The 15,540-nt window shown below is 44.0% G+C and overlaps 2 protein-coding genes across 36 annotated transcripts in view; one reads left to right on the forward strand and one right to left on the reverse strand.

Annotated features, from left to right (window-relative positions):
* RPS6KA5 (ribosomal protein S6 kinase A5) overlaps nucleotides 1-6,943 on the reverse strand; it is a 166,320-nt gene extending 159,377 nt beyond the window's left edge. For 2 of the 10 annotated variants that reach the window (XM_065595599.1, XM_065595596.1), the window contains exon 1: nucleotides 6,816-6,943. Coding sequence is in view for 8 of the 10 variants with exons in the window: in XM_005285401.5 (XP_005285458.1) it covers nucleotides 6,435-6,507 (73 nt within the window). In the remaining 2 variants the exon portion in view is untranslated. Of the gene's footprint in view, nucleotides 1-6,434 lie in introns of all 10 variants that reach the window. The other 8 variants (XM_065595601.1, XM_005285400.5, XM_065595597.1 and 5 more) reach the window with 6 other exon arrangements.
* The window catches only part of DGLUCY (D-glutamate cyclase), a 109,389-nt gene continuing 98,751 nt past the window's right edge, over nucleotides 4,903-15,540 (forward strand). For 11 of the 26 annotated variants that reach the window (XR_010601137.1, XR_010601138.1, XR_010601136.1 and 8 more), the window contains exons 1-2: nucleotides 6,988-7,530; nucleotides 12,533-12,625. Coding sequence is in view for 12 of the 26 variants with exons in the window: in XM_065595602.1 (XP_065451674.1) it covers nucleotides 12,542-12,625 (84 nt within the window). In the remaining 14 variants the exon portion in view is untranslated. Of the gene's footprint in view, nucleotides 5,082-6,987; nucleotides 7,794-9,171; nucleotides 9,640-10,307; nucleotides 10,729-12,532; nucleotides 12,626-15,540 lie in introns of those variants that run through there. The other 15 variants (XM_065595609.1, XM_005285392.5, XM_065595604.1 and 12 more) reach the window with 14 other exon arrangements.

Below are 15,540 nucleotides of genomic sequence, written 5' to 3' on the forward strand. Positions count from 1 at the left end.
TTTGACCAGATGACCTTCCGAGACAAAATGTCAAACTGGTCTCTCTAGTCTTCTGGCAGTTTGGATGAGAATTCTAAGACTGAGTCCCAATTAACAAAAGAATATTTTGGAAGTAGTGCCTCACAGTTGGATATCCTCATTTGGAGCTCACTATGGAAAAGGCTTTTCTGGCAAACAGATCTAGTCATTTAAAGCCCTTCTCCTTAGGAGCAGACTTTATTGGGATCTACTTGGACCTCTCATTTGCTGCAGTAACAACCAAGGAAACTGGCACTGAGTGCATAAAGAACTGCACAAAGCCTTGTGCTAGGACATGGTATTTTCTGTCTGCCTTTTTAGAAATGGGAAGCTTGTGTACAAGCAGTATTTAATTAGCGGGAAAGACAATTCTTCCAATAGGCAATTAAATATTTAAGAAGAGATGATTTATAGGAGACCACTGAAACCCTTCAACATGCTCAAGGGTCTTATCTTGGCTGCAGGAAAAGAAACAGGCTAAAGCAGAAATTCCAGAAGAATCTCCTTACTTGAGTTCCTCCCAAATCATTCCATTTTGGAAAGGAAAGATAAGCTGTGAAACCAGACCCCAAACCTTGCAGATCTTTCAGCATCCACAAAGGGAAAAGGCGACTCAAGCTAGCAACATGGCTCTACTCAGGAGCTGCCCCAGCATTTCCCCAAGTACTTGCTGCAGGAGCAGTTTGAGGGTGGTGGAACAATGTGCATCCCCAGCCCTGTACCAACTATTCATGGGCTTTCCACTTCCCACACCTGATCTACACATTTACTTCTCTTTCCCCCATGCCCCACATGGTTCCTAACCCTACAGAACTCCCTCCTGAAGGCCTGCAGACTGTGCCACAGGCAGGTTACAGCTCTTGGCTGGAGCAAGGAGGGGTGGAAATCTCCAGTCCATATGGAGAGGTGATCAAATCTTGCCCCTTGTTAGGTGCTGAGCACCCACAACTCCTATTAACTTCAGTGGAAAGTGAAGGCATTTTGCACCTTGCAGAAGGCACTCAAACATAACTAGTATGCAGTTTTGAAGCCAATCCTGGGTTAATACGGCAAATAAGCAAATTAGGAACAAGTCAACAGTATGGTACATTTACCTACATTTCTCAAATTTGCAAGCCACGCTGGGTTGAGCTATAAAATTGTACCTATTTTAGAACTGTAAAAAAAAACTGCAAACCCTATGATAAAGATTTTCTACATTCGGATGTTTGCCAGTCATTAAGGTTTTATTAGGTATGAAAAGTATAGCAATGCTTTATTCCTTCTAAGGCACTAATCTAATTTTTTTTTCAATTCTACTGTCATCTCTACTTTTAATTTTATTTTTAGAATGATTTTTTATCAACCCTTTGCCTTTCTATTTCTAGTTCAAACTTAAAGTCTTCATTTCAGCATTAGTTCATGAGAATCACTGTGACTACAAAACATTGTTGAAAGGGACACTGCTAACTAACTTTTGAGTTTAAGCTCAAAGTTTGACCGCCTTTAAAACTGTTATAGTCTCTAGAAGAGAAGGCAGTGCACTGCACTAAAGGTTCAGAGGTCGGGGACTCTAAACTCTATTACAAGTATTTATAAGCATGACAGAAAGATGGCAGGGAATACTAAGTTCTTTCATAACTTTTCCAGCCAATTCAAGTTACACTAACTGGTCCTGAAGGGATCCATATCTAGCTTTCCTTAGCCCGAAGTCTGACTCAATATAGGTGTGGGGGAGAAAAGAAAGGTTTAAGAGGGGATTGAGGCATTCTGGTTAACATTTTTTTTTTAATTCAATACCACTGAACTTTTGTAATATCTTCCGAGTAGGCTACATTTGAAGATTTTTTTTTAAATTTAAGATTGGCACAGTTAAAGGGCAAGGTGCACATTAGACCCCTTTTATCACTCTCAAGTGCATCCCTCAGAATGATAGGCCTGGCTTCCTCCACCTCTGTCTGGGTGAAACCCTGCAGTTCAACCACTCTTAGACCAGATCTCTAAGCTGCAGTACCCTATTTCTCAACCGTGTTAACCTGATACACCCAGCTTTGGCACCTCTAACCTTTTCCCATCAGGAGCTTGTGACAGTAGGTGTTTAAAGTGATTCAAAAACAACTTCTCCTTCAAAAAAACAAAAACAAACAACAATATTTATTTGCCAAAAAAAACCAAAGCATTTAGGAAAACTGATTAAAACAACTCCTTGAAGAATCCCAGTCCACTGCTCTACCGGCTGTGCCAGACCTATTCAAGAGATGGGAGGGAACTATTTAGGGATGTGTTTATGTGTAGGGGAACATGGAGCACAGGATGGAGGGGGAAACTGAGGTGTATACTATGATTGTTTTGGTGATTCAAAGCAATTGTAAAACTAGCCTACCAACTAGTATGTTCTGACTGCTTAACGCTGCTCCAGGGCAGAACAAAGCTACCATAGCATACCAGCGACTATGGCCAGACTACCCACCACCTGACCAGGATGGTGATGGTGACTGTGAAATGCTCTGAGATTAGAGAGGCTAAAAAACACAAACCTCAGTAATAATGGGAGATTTCAACTATCCCCATATTGACTGGGTACTCATCACCTCAGGACAGGATGCAGAGATAAAGTTTCTATACACCCTAAAATGACAGCTTCTTAGAGCAGCCAGTCCTGAAATACACAAGGGGAGAGGCAACTCTTGATTTAGTCCGAAGTGGAGCACAGGATCTGCTCCACGAGGTGAATATAGCTGAACTGCTAGGTAATAGCCACAATAATATTATTAAATTTAACATCCTGTGGAGGGGGACACCAAAGAAGCCCACCACAGTAGCATTAAACTCCAAAAAGGGGAACTACACAAAAGTGAGGAAGCTAGTTAAACAAAAATTAAAAGATACAGTCACAAAAGTGAAATGCCTGAAAGCAGCCTGGAAGCTCTTTAAAAACACTGTAAGAGAGGCTCAAATTGATTGTACACCCCAAATTAAAAAACACAGTAATAGGACCAAAAGAGTGCCACCACGGCTAAACAATAACGTAAAGAGGCGGTTACAGGCAAAAAGACATCCTTTAAAAACTGGAAGTCATATCCTACTGAGGAATATAGAAAGGAGCATAAACTTTGGCAAGTCAAGTGTAAAAGTATAATTAGCCAGGCCAAAAAAGAATTTGAAGAGCAACTAGCAAAAGACTCAAAAACTAACAGCAAAAATAATGTTAAGGACATCAGAAGCAGGAAGCCTGCCACATAATAAGTGGGACCGCTGGATAACTGAGGTGCTAAAGGAACACTCAAGGAAGATAAAGATAAAGATAAAATCTCCACTGAGGAGAAGCAATATGGATTATTTGCATTAGTCTTCACTGCAGCCGATGTGAGGGAGATTCCGACACCAGAGCCATTCTTTTAAGGTCCTTGCAATTATCCCATAAACAAGCATTATAAATTCAGAGTTAAGGTTAAACTTGAAAGAAATGTAAACATGTTAAGGTATAGTTAATAATCATATGATCATTGTAAAGGGTTACTGCAAGGTAGATTTAACATTGTTTATATGCCCTAATAGTACATTTCCTTAATTTATTTTTAGGGGAATAACTATAACAGCCCCCATAATGTACTTCACCCTAAATTACTGATATGTACCCTCAACCTGAACACCAATCTAACCATTTTCTTATCTGGCAATTAGGTAAACAAGCATATACTGTAATCAGTGTATATTTTTTAGAGCAATCCCATCTGAGGTTCTTATGATAACAGAGAAAATAAACTCAAGAATGAGCATGTGTCCGCCAGTATATTGCTCAATTTAAATCCAACACTCTGTCCACTGAATGTGGTATAGTGCTTTTGACAACAGAAACACAATTACCAAAACACCCAAGCAGCATCTTCCAAAATGTGTAAATAAGAAGTCACTCCCTTCTCAAGGCAACTCCTATTTTAATCATCATACTATGATTCTTTTTTAAATGCTGTTGAGACTGCCTATCATTTTCCTCTGCTTACTGGTAGCTACTTTCAGAGTATAGTTAGCAAGTCATTCAGTGAACCACACAGACAGCAAACTCAAAAAAAGAACTGGGAGGGGTGGCAGGGAACAAAGACACCCAAGAAAGCCACACACAAGAAGGAAGGATGTAGTAAGATCAAGGATTAACATTTTTTTTAAACAGAAAAATTAGTGCAATTCCCTTCTTTAGCTCTTCCAACGTGTCTCATTTTTCCATGCATCATCTAGATTGTAAATTCAGAGATAGGGTCTTTGAATCTGTGCCCTGAATAGTGATTACATTGTTGACATTTAATTCCAGGAAGATATGATGTAGTTCCTCCCCCAGCCATGCACTCCAAATATTTCCAAAAGTAGCCTGAACCCCTTCCAGAGAGCATTTGAAAGAAAGTAAAACCCTGGATACTTGGTAGGGAGTAAAACTCGTGTGTGTGTGTGTATGTGTGTATGTATATATATATATACATACACACATACACACACACACGGAAAAAGCAGCACACAACTGAATTCCATTATACTGAAAACACTAAAAAGGAGTTTATATAAAAGCCTTCTGTTAAAAATAAATATATGGACTTTTCAGAACTAGAAAGAGTTTAAAGTAAGAGTTGATCAAAATCAAGAGCGATGCTAAAGAAACCACACTCTCACAATTCAAAACATTTCTTTATTCCCTATACCATCTTTGTACAACTGGGTTGGTCAGATACAGTCTTATTTTTTAGTGTTGTAATGCAGTCTGAAAACTAGAAAATAAAGTTGTATTATGTTTACGCCTATCACACGACCTCACACACCACCCTATCTACACTCACTCTAAAAAAAAAAAATAGAAAGAGAGCAGAACTGCAATCCCTATATAAGGTGGTATGGATCTAGCTGTCAAAAAGACTGCTTCTCTCTCTGTGCTGCAGTGACATTTAAGGTCAACCGGGGAGCTTTTGTACACAGTCCCTAGATCTGAATGTCTGGGGATGGGAGTCTGCACTTTCTCAGTAGAGTGTCTTAGACTATTGAATTTGCTTTCACAAGTGGTCCACCAAAGACTGAATCTGTAACACTCTGTCTTGTAGGTAAGACCTCTCTCTCTTTTTCTTAACAGAAATACCATGTTACTGTTTTGTGGTGCAGCTAATTTTACTTTATTTTGGGGCTGAAGGGGAAAGGAGAGAGGGTTATTTTTTTTTCTGGTTGGCATAGGTCACAAGACATGGATTGTTTTAAAATACTGTGCATGCATTTTGTCTATGTACTTGTGTGTATTTTGTAAACTTAAAATAAGCCCAAAACTTCCTGTAGCATTCAAGTTATTTGAAGACTGCTTCAAAAACAAGATACCAAAATCATCCATAAAACCACAACTTACAACAGCATTCCTATTGTGTTTTGAAACATTATACAGTATATTTTGTTTATGCAAATATTTCCACACAGGGTTTTCAAACAGCTATCTAATTATGAGGAGGTTTGAAGACCCAGGCAGAAAAGTCAGAGAATCTAACAGCATACCAAAGAAAGCTGTACTTGCCACAACTGAGGACACTTAATGATGCTTTAGAAATAGAAAGTATGGAATTTTGAGTGGGCAGAAGGGGAATTGGTGAATACTATATAGTAAGCTGCAGTGTTTTAGACCATTACTCCTTAAAAAGCACCTTTTAAAATACATATAAAGGAACTAGAACTGAAGTCCACACATGGGAAGATATGGTGAATTTATGGTAGGCACCGGGCATTCTCCAGCCATTTATGCCCTTCAAAACCCTCAGACACTACACGATAGGGAAAATTAAAGATCACCAAAACCCAATACTAATATATATACACATATTTTTAAAAAGGCCCCTTTTCCTGTTTCACCTCCACCCTACCACACCGTTTCGCCCTCTCTTTTCCCAGTTCTTTCACAAGCGCCACAGCTCCCTCGAATCTCCCTTCTCTTCCCACCTCACCGTCCACGGTCAGCGCTTCTCTCCAGTCACCGACCCCTCCTCACTCAACATCTTCCGACCCCCTTCTCTCCGGCCTCCCCTTGGAGCCGCCACCCCGCGCTCCCCTTTCCACCTGTCTTCTCAGTGTCTCTGCCCCCCATACTCCCTTCTCCGCTCAGCCTCCGTCTCCCCCATCGCATCTGTCGCCCGATGTCCCCATTTCTCTCCATCGATGGCCCTCCCCTACCGCTCCATTTACCCCAGTTCACCCTGTCCCACGCTAACATCCCCAGCCCTGCTACCCCCCCCCCCACGCCACGACCCCCATCCCACCTCGCGTTGCCCTCGTAACCGTTCCCCGACACCCGTGCCCTCGCCTCACTCCGCTTCCACCGGCCTCATTCACGGCTCACCCCCGTCCACCTCGGCACCTACAAGGCACCCCCACCCGACCGTCACCCCCTCTCCGCCCCGGGGTGCTGTGCGGTCACTCACCGTTCTTCAGCTCGTGCTTGACAGTGAGGAGGGGCAGCTCCCCTTCCTCTGCGGAGCCGGAGGGTCCCTCCATTTTCTCACAGGCTCGCCACCCCCCGCCCCTCTCTCTGCCTCCCGCCTGGGGGGTGCGTGTGGGGTCACCGTGTCTGGCAGGATTTTATTGTTCAGAGACGTATTTGCGGGTTAAAAACCATAACATTAAACAAAAAAAAAACCCCCAAAAAAGCAACATTAAAATTCAGCCTCCCCAAAATCCAGTCCCGGTAGCTCCCCCCTCGCTCCGGCTCCCCTCCCTACCCAACAGCAGTGGGGTGGGGACCCAGCGGCGGGATGGGGGGGGCTATACGAGGAAGAGGACTGAGAAGAGGACACTCTACTCACTGTCCCCCCGCCCCTCATTTCTCCAGACCTCAGAGAGGAACGGCGGAAAGCTGAGAGCTCATTGGCGCGCGCGCCCTCACATCGGGCGACGGTTGGTCAGAGAGCGTTGAACATTCGGTCCCCACCCCCTAGCCGCCGAGTGGCGCGCTGCCCTATTGGTTCACAGGTTGCGCTAATCGCTTGCTCCTCCCCCTTCCCTTCTGCCGTTTTCCCCGCCTACCCGCCGTTTTATTTGTAAACATTCCCTCCCGCCTCCTGAAGTGGGCGGGTGCTAGGTCGCCCCGAGATGAAGGGGCGACGCTGACTGACTCCTTGGGACTGCCAGTCATTCTAGGCTGAGAGAAGGAGGGGTGTCCCCTCTGGCTCGGACCTCACATAATTCTGGAGGAAAGAGGGGCGCGGTAGTGGGGGCAGGGAAGAAGAGGTTACCCCCCCCCATCGTCCCTGACTCGCCTATCCCCGAAAAGCGGAGATGGGTCCTGGGCCATCGGGTCCGCCAACCCCCTAATGGGGAAGTAGGAGAAGGAAGGGGAGGGGTAGCCCCACCCCCTGTTGCTGAGGGGAAAGAGAGAGAAGACGGTTCCAGGCCCTTGGAGGTGGGAATACTAATGAGAGACACAGAGCGAGAAGGGAGCATTGAAGCGGCTGCCCAGAGCACAGCACCGTGCGCTAGCTACTCATTACCTTACCCCTCAGGGAGTGAGGACTCCTGGAGGTAACTTCTGTGCATCTGCAATTAAACGGTGGGCCCCGTCCCAGCAGGGGGGACCAGACAGCAAGTATGAAAAATCGGGACGGGGGTGGGGGGCAATAGGCTTCTATATAAGAAAAAGCTTCAAATATCAGGACTGTCCCTATAAAATCGGGACATCTGGTCACCCTACGTCCCAGAGACCTTAATATCTACATAAACGAAAGCCAAAAGCTGGGTGCAAGGAGGAGGTTGGAGGAGCACATGGTAACAGTTAAAGGATAACAGTAAGTGTAATAAACAGTGGTCACAGCACACCAGCTGACTAGCCTGTTAAAATCAAGTGTTTTGTGGGCTCTCTGGCAGAGGTGAATTTTAAGGAGAGGACTCAGTCCCAGTCGCATGACCTGCAGCAAAGGCAAGTTCCAATATACAGTGTACTAACTATATCAGTCCCAGTGACACATCCTGCAACAACATTAGGTGTTAGCTCCATTCCAGAGATGCAGCAAAACCCAGTGCTCTATCTTGATCCTGATAACACAACCCACAGGAAAGCCAAGTTCCCCAGCATGCAATGCATCCTCTCTCTCACAGCACCACAGCCCATATCTATTTATTTAGGTGCATATACTGTGGCTAAGAGACTTCAAGCTCCCAGTATACAATTTGCCACATCAATATGAGCAGTATGGTGACTGGAGACAACAGATAGTGGCACATATGGGGGGTATGGATCAGCATTCATGTCCGGCTCCCCATCTGTGCCCAACCCAGGCTGGGGAAGCTAATGATCCAACCATCGTGCCAGCGAATGCACATTGCACATATGCTTAGAAGTGGCACATATTCCACCTCACCTCATTTGCCTTTCCTGAAGAGCACAGAAGTCAGGGGGTAAGCCAGTCTAAACAGTATATAAATTTAAAATGCTTCTCCCAGATCTTTGGCAGGTTAGCAGAAGCAGATGCCTCTCCTTCCATTGAAAATAGCTGAGATGTACCGGTACATAGGATTGGGGAACGCAGCTTCTAGGATGCAGCTAGAGTAGGCACTGCTGTATGGTACCAGGCTCAGGGACAGAAGAGAAAATCATCTGTCCCAGTTTTATGTTGCAAACAGGTTAAGATCCAGTTTCAATACAATCAGCCTTTGCACTAAGACAATGGTTGGCACCTCTTCTGGTTTAACTGAGAGTCTCACACAATGTGGTGCTTTTCTTAAAGATTGTACTATGAGAATCAAGATGTTAGCTTTAATTTTTTTAAATAGTTTATTGTCCTCATAGTTATGGAGAAAAGCTTGAAAACGTGAAGCCTATGTACCTTAAAGTCTTGAAAACTAAAAGGCAAATAAAGAGAACCCAAAAATTATTATTTAAAAAACCCTCAATTTTTAAGCCAGTTATGATACTTTGGGGTCTAACTCATAATTTTTTTTAACACTTGGGCTCAAAACATGAGGCATTTCTGCTGAATCAGGCATTCTCTTTGCCTGTGATGTTAGGATCTTAGTATCAGTGAGATGCACCTAATATTAAACACAATAAGAAGAACAGGAGTACTTGTGGCACCTTAGAGACTAACAAATTTATTAGAGCATAAGCTTTCGTGGACTACAGCCCACTTCTTGTAGTCCACGAAAGCTTATGCTCTAATAAATTTGTTAGTCTCTAAGGTGCCACAAGTACTCCTGTTCTTCTTTTTGCGGATACAGACTAACACGGCTGCTACTCTGAAACCTGTCATTAAACACAATGGTATCTTCAGTCTGTTTAGTTGCATACAGATTAGGTGCAGCACTCAATCTCCTGGCAAATTGTCAGTGCGGGCCTTAATTGGACAGGCTGTTAGAATATCCCCGTTTAAAGGGGACGGGGAGGTAAGGAAAGAATGATGGATATAGTTTTGGAAAGAGTGTGTATATGTCTTTAAATACATGTGTGGCTTAGTGTTTCCTGTTTGCCTGTAACCTTAATGTAGAAGGAGGAAGCCAGAGACTTAGGCTGCATGGTGTCAGAGCAAAGTTGTCTTTCCTTAGAATTGTAGCAAATGCAAAAGAGCATTAGATTCTTTTCTGGGGAGCAATAAGAGACAGGGTAAAATGGAAGACCAAGATTCTGTTTACTTGAAGGTAAAACAGCCTTTGCAATAGGTGAAAGGCCAAACTAACAATAAGATTGCTTATTTACACTATGTTAGACTGTTACCAGATAATTGTTAAATGTGATGGGGAGTGTTATGTGCTGTTACCACAAAATATTCAGTGTGTATGTGAGGAAAGGAGAACCTATTACAGAAATACATCAGTTCATGAATAGATATTTGAGTTATGTAATTTGGTTTATTTTCATATTAAGTGGGCTGGGAGAGGTATTAATAGAAAACTGATTTTTGGTTACTTTTTAAGAAAAGAACTATGTGTTTAGAATCATATAAGGCCTTCACCCTCACTTAGGTCTCCACAGCTTTTACATTGTGGAAACAATATGCCACCTGTTAGGCAGATTCCTATGTTTCCCTCTGACCCAGAGATAATTCTGTTAGTGATAAGTAAGGCTAAGTTTTAGTCAGGGGTATTTTTAGTAAAAATCATGGACAGGTCACGGGCAGTAAACAAAAATTCACAGCCTGTGACCTGTCCATGACTTTTACTATATACCCCTAACTAAAACTTGGGCCAGGGGTGCTCTGGCGGGGTGGGGGGGAGGGTGAGGTCCCAGTGGCAGGGGTGCACGGCCTGGGACCCTGCTGGTGCTGGGGGGGGGGGAGACAGTGGCGGCGCACAGCCCTGGGACCCCTGCTGGTCCTGGGGGGAGGAGGGCGGATGGTTGGTGGGGCTGGCAGGCTCCCTACCTGGCTCCAACCTGCATATCCCTGCAGCTCCTAGGGGTAGGGGTGGCTCCACACGCTGCTCCCGCCACAAGCACCAGCTCCATAGCTCCCATTGGCCGGGAACTGCAGCCAATGGGAGCTAGGGGGGAGGGTGGCGGTTGCAGGCAGTGTGCGGAGGCCCCTGGCCCCTCCGCCTAAGAGCTACAGGGACATGCCGGTAAGAGCCCCCCTCCCGGTAAGCACTACCCAATACTCCAATCCCCTGCCCCAACCCTGAGCCCCCTCCCATACCCAAACTGCTGAGCCAGCCCACACCAGCTGCTGCAGAAGTCACAGAAAATCACAGAATCCATGACTTCCATGACCCACATGCAGCCTCAGTGATAAGGTACATCTGCATTAGATTTACAGTTATGTATTGCAACATTTGTTTTCAGTCACGCTGTTTGTTGTCCTTTGTTTATGTCCTTGCTGTATCATTTGAAAGATTTGCTGTTGTGTATGAGTATTACTGTGCCATCTACTGGTTAGAATAACAGGTCTGCTCATTTTTTACTTCATTTCCCTAATCAGAGTTTGACAAAATGGTGGGCCTAACTATAATAATAATTTATTGAGTACTGATTGTGCATCTGAAGCACTGTGTTTGAGCAAAACTGAACTTGACTTTTGGTAATTCTCACTTTATGTCTATACTTTTTGACTTCCAAGTAGTAGCTTTCTTGGCTGATGTATCCCTTTTTCTGTTCCTTGTATACTCTCTTTTTACTCCTAATGTCCTTTTTGAGGTGGTCATTCAGCAAGTTAGAGATGGAGCCTTTCCCTGTAAGTTTTTCCACCTTATTTGGGATGCAACCTCCAGATAAATTTTTGCTCCTCTGACTTAAAGAAATTCCAAACGTCCTATAAATTTAAGTCCCTGAGCTCTTCCATCCTTTTGACTTCACTAACTAGTTCCCTTAGTTTCCCAAAGTCTGCCATTTTGAAATTGAATACCTGTTTCTAACCTGTTTTTGAGTTTCTTTCCATTTAACTGGATTACCTCATGATCACTCAATCCAAGGCTTTCTTCTAGAGTCTCATCACTGTTTACTCAAACCAAGTCTCCTGTAGCATCATCTCTCGTCGTTCAGTGATTATTTGGTGAAGAAAGCTGTCGTCTAGTGCCTCACTGGGTCCTATCATTATTAGTAGAGATTAACTTCCAAGCTATAGATTGGAGAAGAAAGTCTCCCATAATGACAATTTGCAGTAGTTCTCTCTCTAATAATATTAAGAGACTTCTATCCATGTCGAAAGCCGACCCTGGAGGTCTATATCAAATCCCTAACACTAGCATAATTAGAGGGGAGCGATAGCTCAGTGGTTTGAGCATTGGCCTATTAAACCTAGGGTTATAAGCTCAATCCTTGAGAGGGCCACTTAGGGATCTGAGGCAAAATCAGTACTTGGTCCTGCTAGTGAAGGCAGGGGGCTGGACTTGATGACCTTTCAAGGTCCCTTCCAGTGGACTTGATGACCTTTCAAGGTCCCTTCCAGTTTTAATTCATTTATATTTTATTTATAACCTCTTTTACAATCCTTCCCCAAAGTGATTTTGGCCCAAATGAATTCTGTTTTATTTGTTATCTCTTCTCGTTTCTTTACAATGCTATCCCAGTATCTTTACTTCTTTCTCTCCTGAACAGTATGTACCCATTAGTACCTGTATACAAAGTCCTGTCAAATACACAGTTTATAAACAGAAAAACAAGACTGTCTTTCACTAAATCTTAAAAGTACATAATTTTCTGACAAAGGTGTCATTTTCAAGTTGGTGTGCCTTAATATTAGAGGGCTTTGCATGAACAGCTTGGAAAATACCAAGGAAGTTTCTGATGCAGAGACAGTGAGTTTTGTATCAGCAAATCTGTTATATACGTACATTCAGTATAGAGAGCTATATTTTTTAATCTGCTTAGAAAATATTTTACATTAAAATTGAAGCCATCTGTAATTCTGAGTCTGTAACTTTAGTGGGACCCTTTTCACTACCAGTGAATACTGCTTGCTCTGTAGTGCTTCTGCAGCAGTCCCAGCTGCATGAGGCATTGTGGTACCCTGTTTCCCCGAAAATAAGACAGTGTCTTATATTAATTTTTGCTCCCAAAGATGCGCTAGGTCTTATTTTCAGGGGATGTCTTATTTTTCAGAAATGAAAAATGCCTTATTATCGGTGGATGCCTTATTATCGGGGAGGTCTTATTATCGGGGGGATGCCTTATATTACAACGAGAGGCAAAACTGTAAGTAGGCCTTATTTTCGGAGGATGTCTTATTTTCGGGGAAACAGGGTAGCATAACTGCAACCAGGTTCTATTTGGCCCTGCAATGACCTATTTGGCCCTCGTAAAAGGAGCACAAGAAAGGCAATGTGATGGCTGGTCTAGCCTCCACGTGGGCTAAACTGGTCCCTGGCAGCCCCAAAGAAAAAAGGTGTAAGCCACCTCCCCTCTGTCCCTACACTGGCAAAATTATAGGCAGAACTAGTAGCACCCCTTACAGTGACGGGTGCAAAATACTTTCAATTACAAGATCTTGTTTTCAGATGTTTATAGCTTTCAAAAAATTTCAGTCTGAACAGTTAAAGTTTGCAAAGTGGTTCAGCCATTTCAGAGAACGAGGCCAGGATCCTGTAGAAAAATAAAGTTATTTGATTGTATAATAAAAGACCATATCATAATTAAGGCTAAGTTTTAGACATGGGTATTTTTAGTAAAAGTCATGGACAAACAAAAATTCACGGCCCAGGACCTGTCCATGACTTTTACTATATACCCCTAACTAAAACTTGCGCCTGGGGTGATCTAGGGGGATGGTCCCAGGCGCCAGGGGTGCTAGGAGTGGTGACCTGGGACCCCTGTTGGTGCTGGGGGGGAGGTGGGGGCAGTGCACAGCCCAGGACCCCTGCTGGATGGGTGGGTGGAGGGGTGGGGGAAGGGCAGGCAGCTGCGCGCAGCCCAGGGTGGGTGTGGGGGAGAGCAGGTGGTGGCATGTGGCCTGGGACCCCTGCTGGTGTGGGGGGGAGCGGTCTGGGATCCCTGCCAATGGGAGCTGTGGGGCGGCGCTTGCGGTCACAAGCAGCGCACGGAGCCCTCTGGCCCTTCCGCCTAGAAGCTGCAGGGACATGCTGGTGCGAGCCAGGGACACCCCCAGGTAAGCAACACCCCGCACCCCTACGCTGTGCCCTAGCCCTGAACCCACTCACACACACACAGACTGCCGCTGGCCCAGGGGCTGCCCAGCTCAGACAGCACCTGAGCCAGACGCACCGGCCACTGCAGAAGTCACGGAAAGTCACAGAATCCATGACTCCTGTGACCTCCATGGTAGACACGCAACCTTAATCATAATACACATGCATCAGGGGACTGGATTAAGGCTATTTAGGCATCCTTATTTCTGACATTTCCTAATTTTTGAATGCTTGACTTTGCAACCTTAATATTCCTCTATAGTGTAGGGGGGGTTATTTTTTTGTTTTGTATATAGTTATGTATTTGTATTGCAGTAACTGTAGAGGCCCCAACTAAGGTCAGCACCCTATTTGTGATTGATGCTGTACATGCATATAGCAAGAGACAGTCCCTGCCCCAGAGAGTTGAGATTAAAAAGTAACAGATTCAGGGGTAGTCTATAACAGTTCTCACAGAAACATTTTTATATAAGGTGAGTAGTCAGTGTGATCAATTAGTGGAAGCAGTGATCACACCCTGGAAAAAGTGGCCTAACAGCTCAGTTATTTTAGAAATAAAGACTTCTCTACACTAACAAAGCAGGAGGTTTAGGACTAGAACAGGGGTCTCAAAGTCCCGGCCCGCGGGCCATCTGCGGCCCAAAACTTCCCCACTGCGGCTCGTGAAGGAGAGATGCATGCTGCCTGCAGCAGACGTTGCTGGCAGCGTGGTGCCGCCCCCTGCAGCTCCCATTGGTTGGGGGAGAGGGACAGAGATACCATCACTATTCGCCGGGCAGAGTCAACCATGAAGGCAGCATCATTAGTTGCTGGGCAGAGTCAGCCATGGAGGCAGCATTACTTTTTTCCACAATGAATATACACAAGTCAAAATACCAAACACATCTATCTGATGCACACCTTGCTGCAATCCTGAAGGTTTCAACTGCTCAGTCATTGAGGCCAAACATCAACAAACTGACAGAACTGAAGCATTGTCAGGTGTCTGGCAAAAACTAAAAACTCTCTGGCAGGCGAAGAATTGTATAAAGTTGTATGACAGTTTTATTATTTCTAAGAAATTCGAAATAAAAAATACAATATAAACGTTTTCTTTTCTGAACATCATCTTCAGTGACATTATTGGCCCGCTGGGAGGATTTGAGGACTGGCAGTGGCCCTAAGGTAAATTGAGTTTGAGACCCCTGGGCTAGAATCTCACCTCCAAGCCAAAGGTAGATATAATCAAGGCTGCTCTGCTATCTCTAAATGCATGAAATCAACCCTACCTTTGAGAATCAGGAAGGATGAATGGTGAAGAGGGGAAGGGAGTACACATCTGTAGGGTGAACAGAATAACCCTTAGGAGGTCTCTTTTGTGGATTGGAAAGGAAAAGCCAGCCTTTGCTATGGAAGCTATGCTCTTGCATTAATTTAGTCAGTGGAATAATCCAACTGGCTGAAAAATTTCCTATGTGATATGTGGCATGATCACATATGCAAACAAATGAATAGAACAATGTTGCAAAAGAAGAAACATGTTTGGTATAAAACAACCTTTTTCTATGCAACAATAAGGGGTGGCAATAGGATTTCTTAAAACAATTTTCAACCTGCTCTAATATTCACATGTATAGCTATATTATCCTGAACATTGGTATGGCAGTGCAAGGTTTGGTGTTGACTGTGTGCTGCAAATCTGGGGAAAGTGGGTCATGAACCTATAAAATTCTCCCTCTCCCACCCGATAATTACCTGGCATTAGAATTTTTATTTTAGTTTGTTTTTTTGCACAGTGGTAGGAGAAAATACTGTGGGCAGTATCCACATGAAACTTATCACTGGACTTCTGTTGAGAGCTAGAGTCCAGGCCAAGAACTAGTTCCAGAACCCAGATATTAAAGAGTTGTTAAACTATGTTTGGTTCTATGGGGAGGTATGCTAGGCTGCCATGAGCACTACATGGAATATTAACATTGTGTACAG

This window comes from Chrysemys picta, chromosome 4, assembly GCF_011386835.1.
Source record: "Chrysemys picta bellii isolate R12L10 chromosome 4, ASM1138683v2, whole genome shotgun sequence".
NCBI lineage: Eukaryota > Metazoa > Chordata > Testudines > Emydidae > Chrysemys > Chrysemys picta.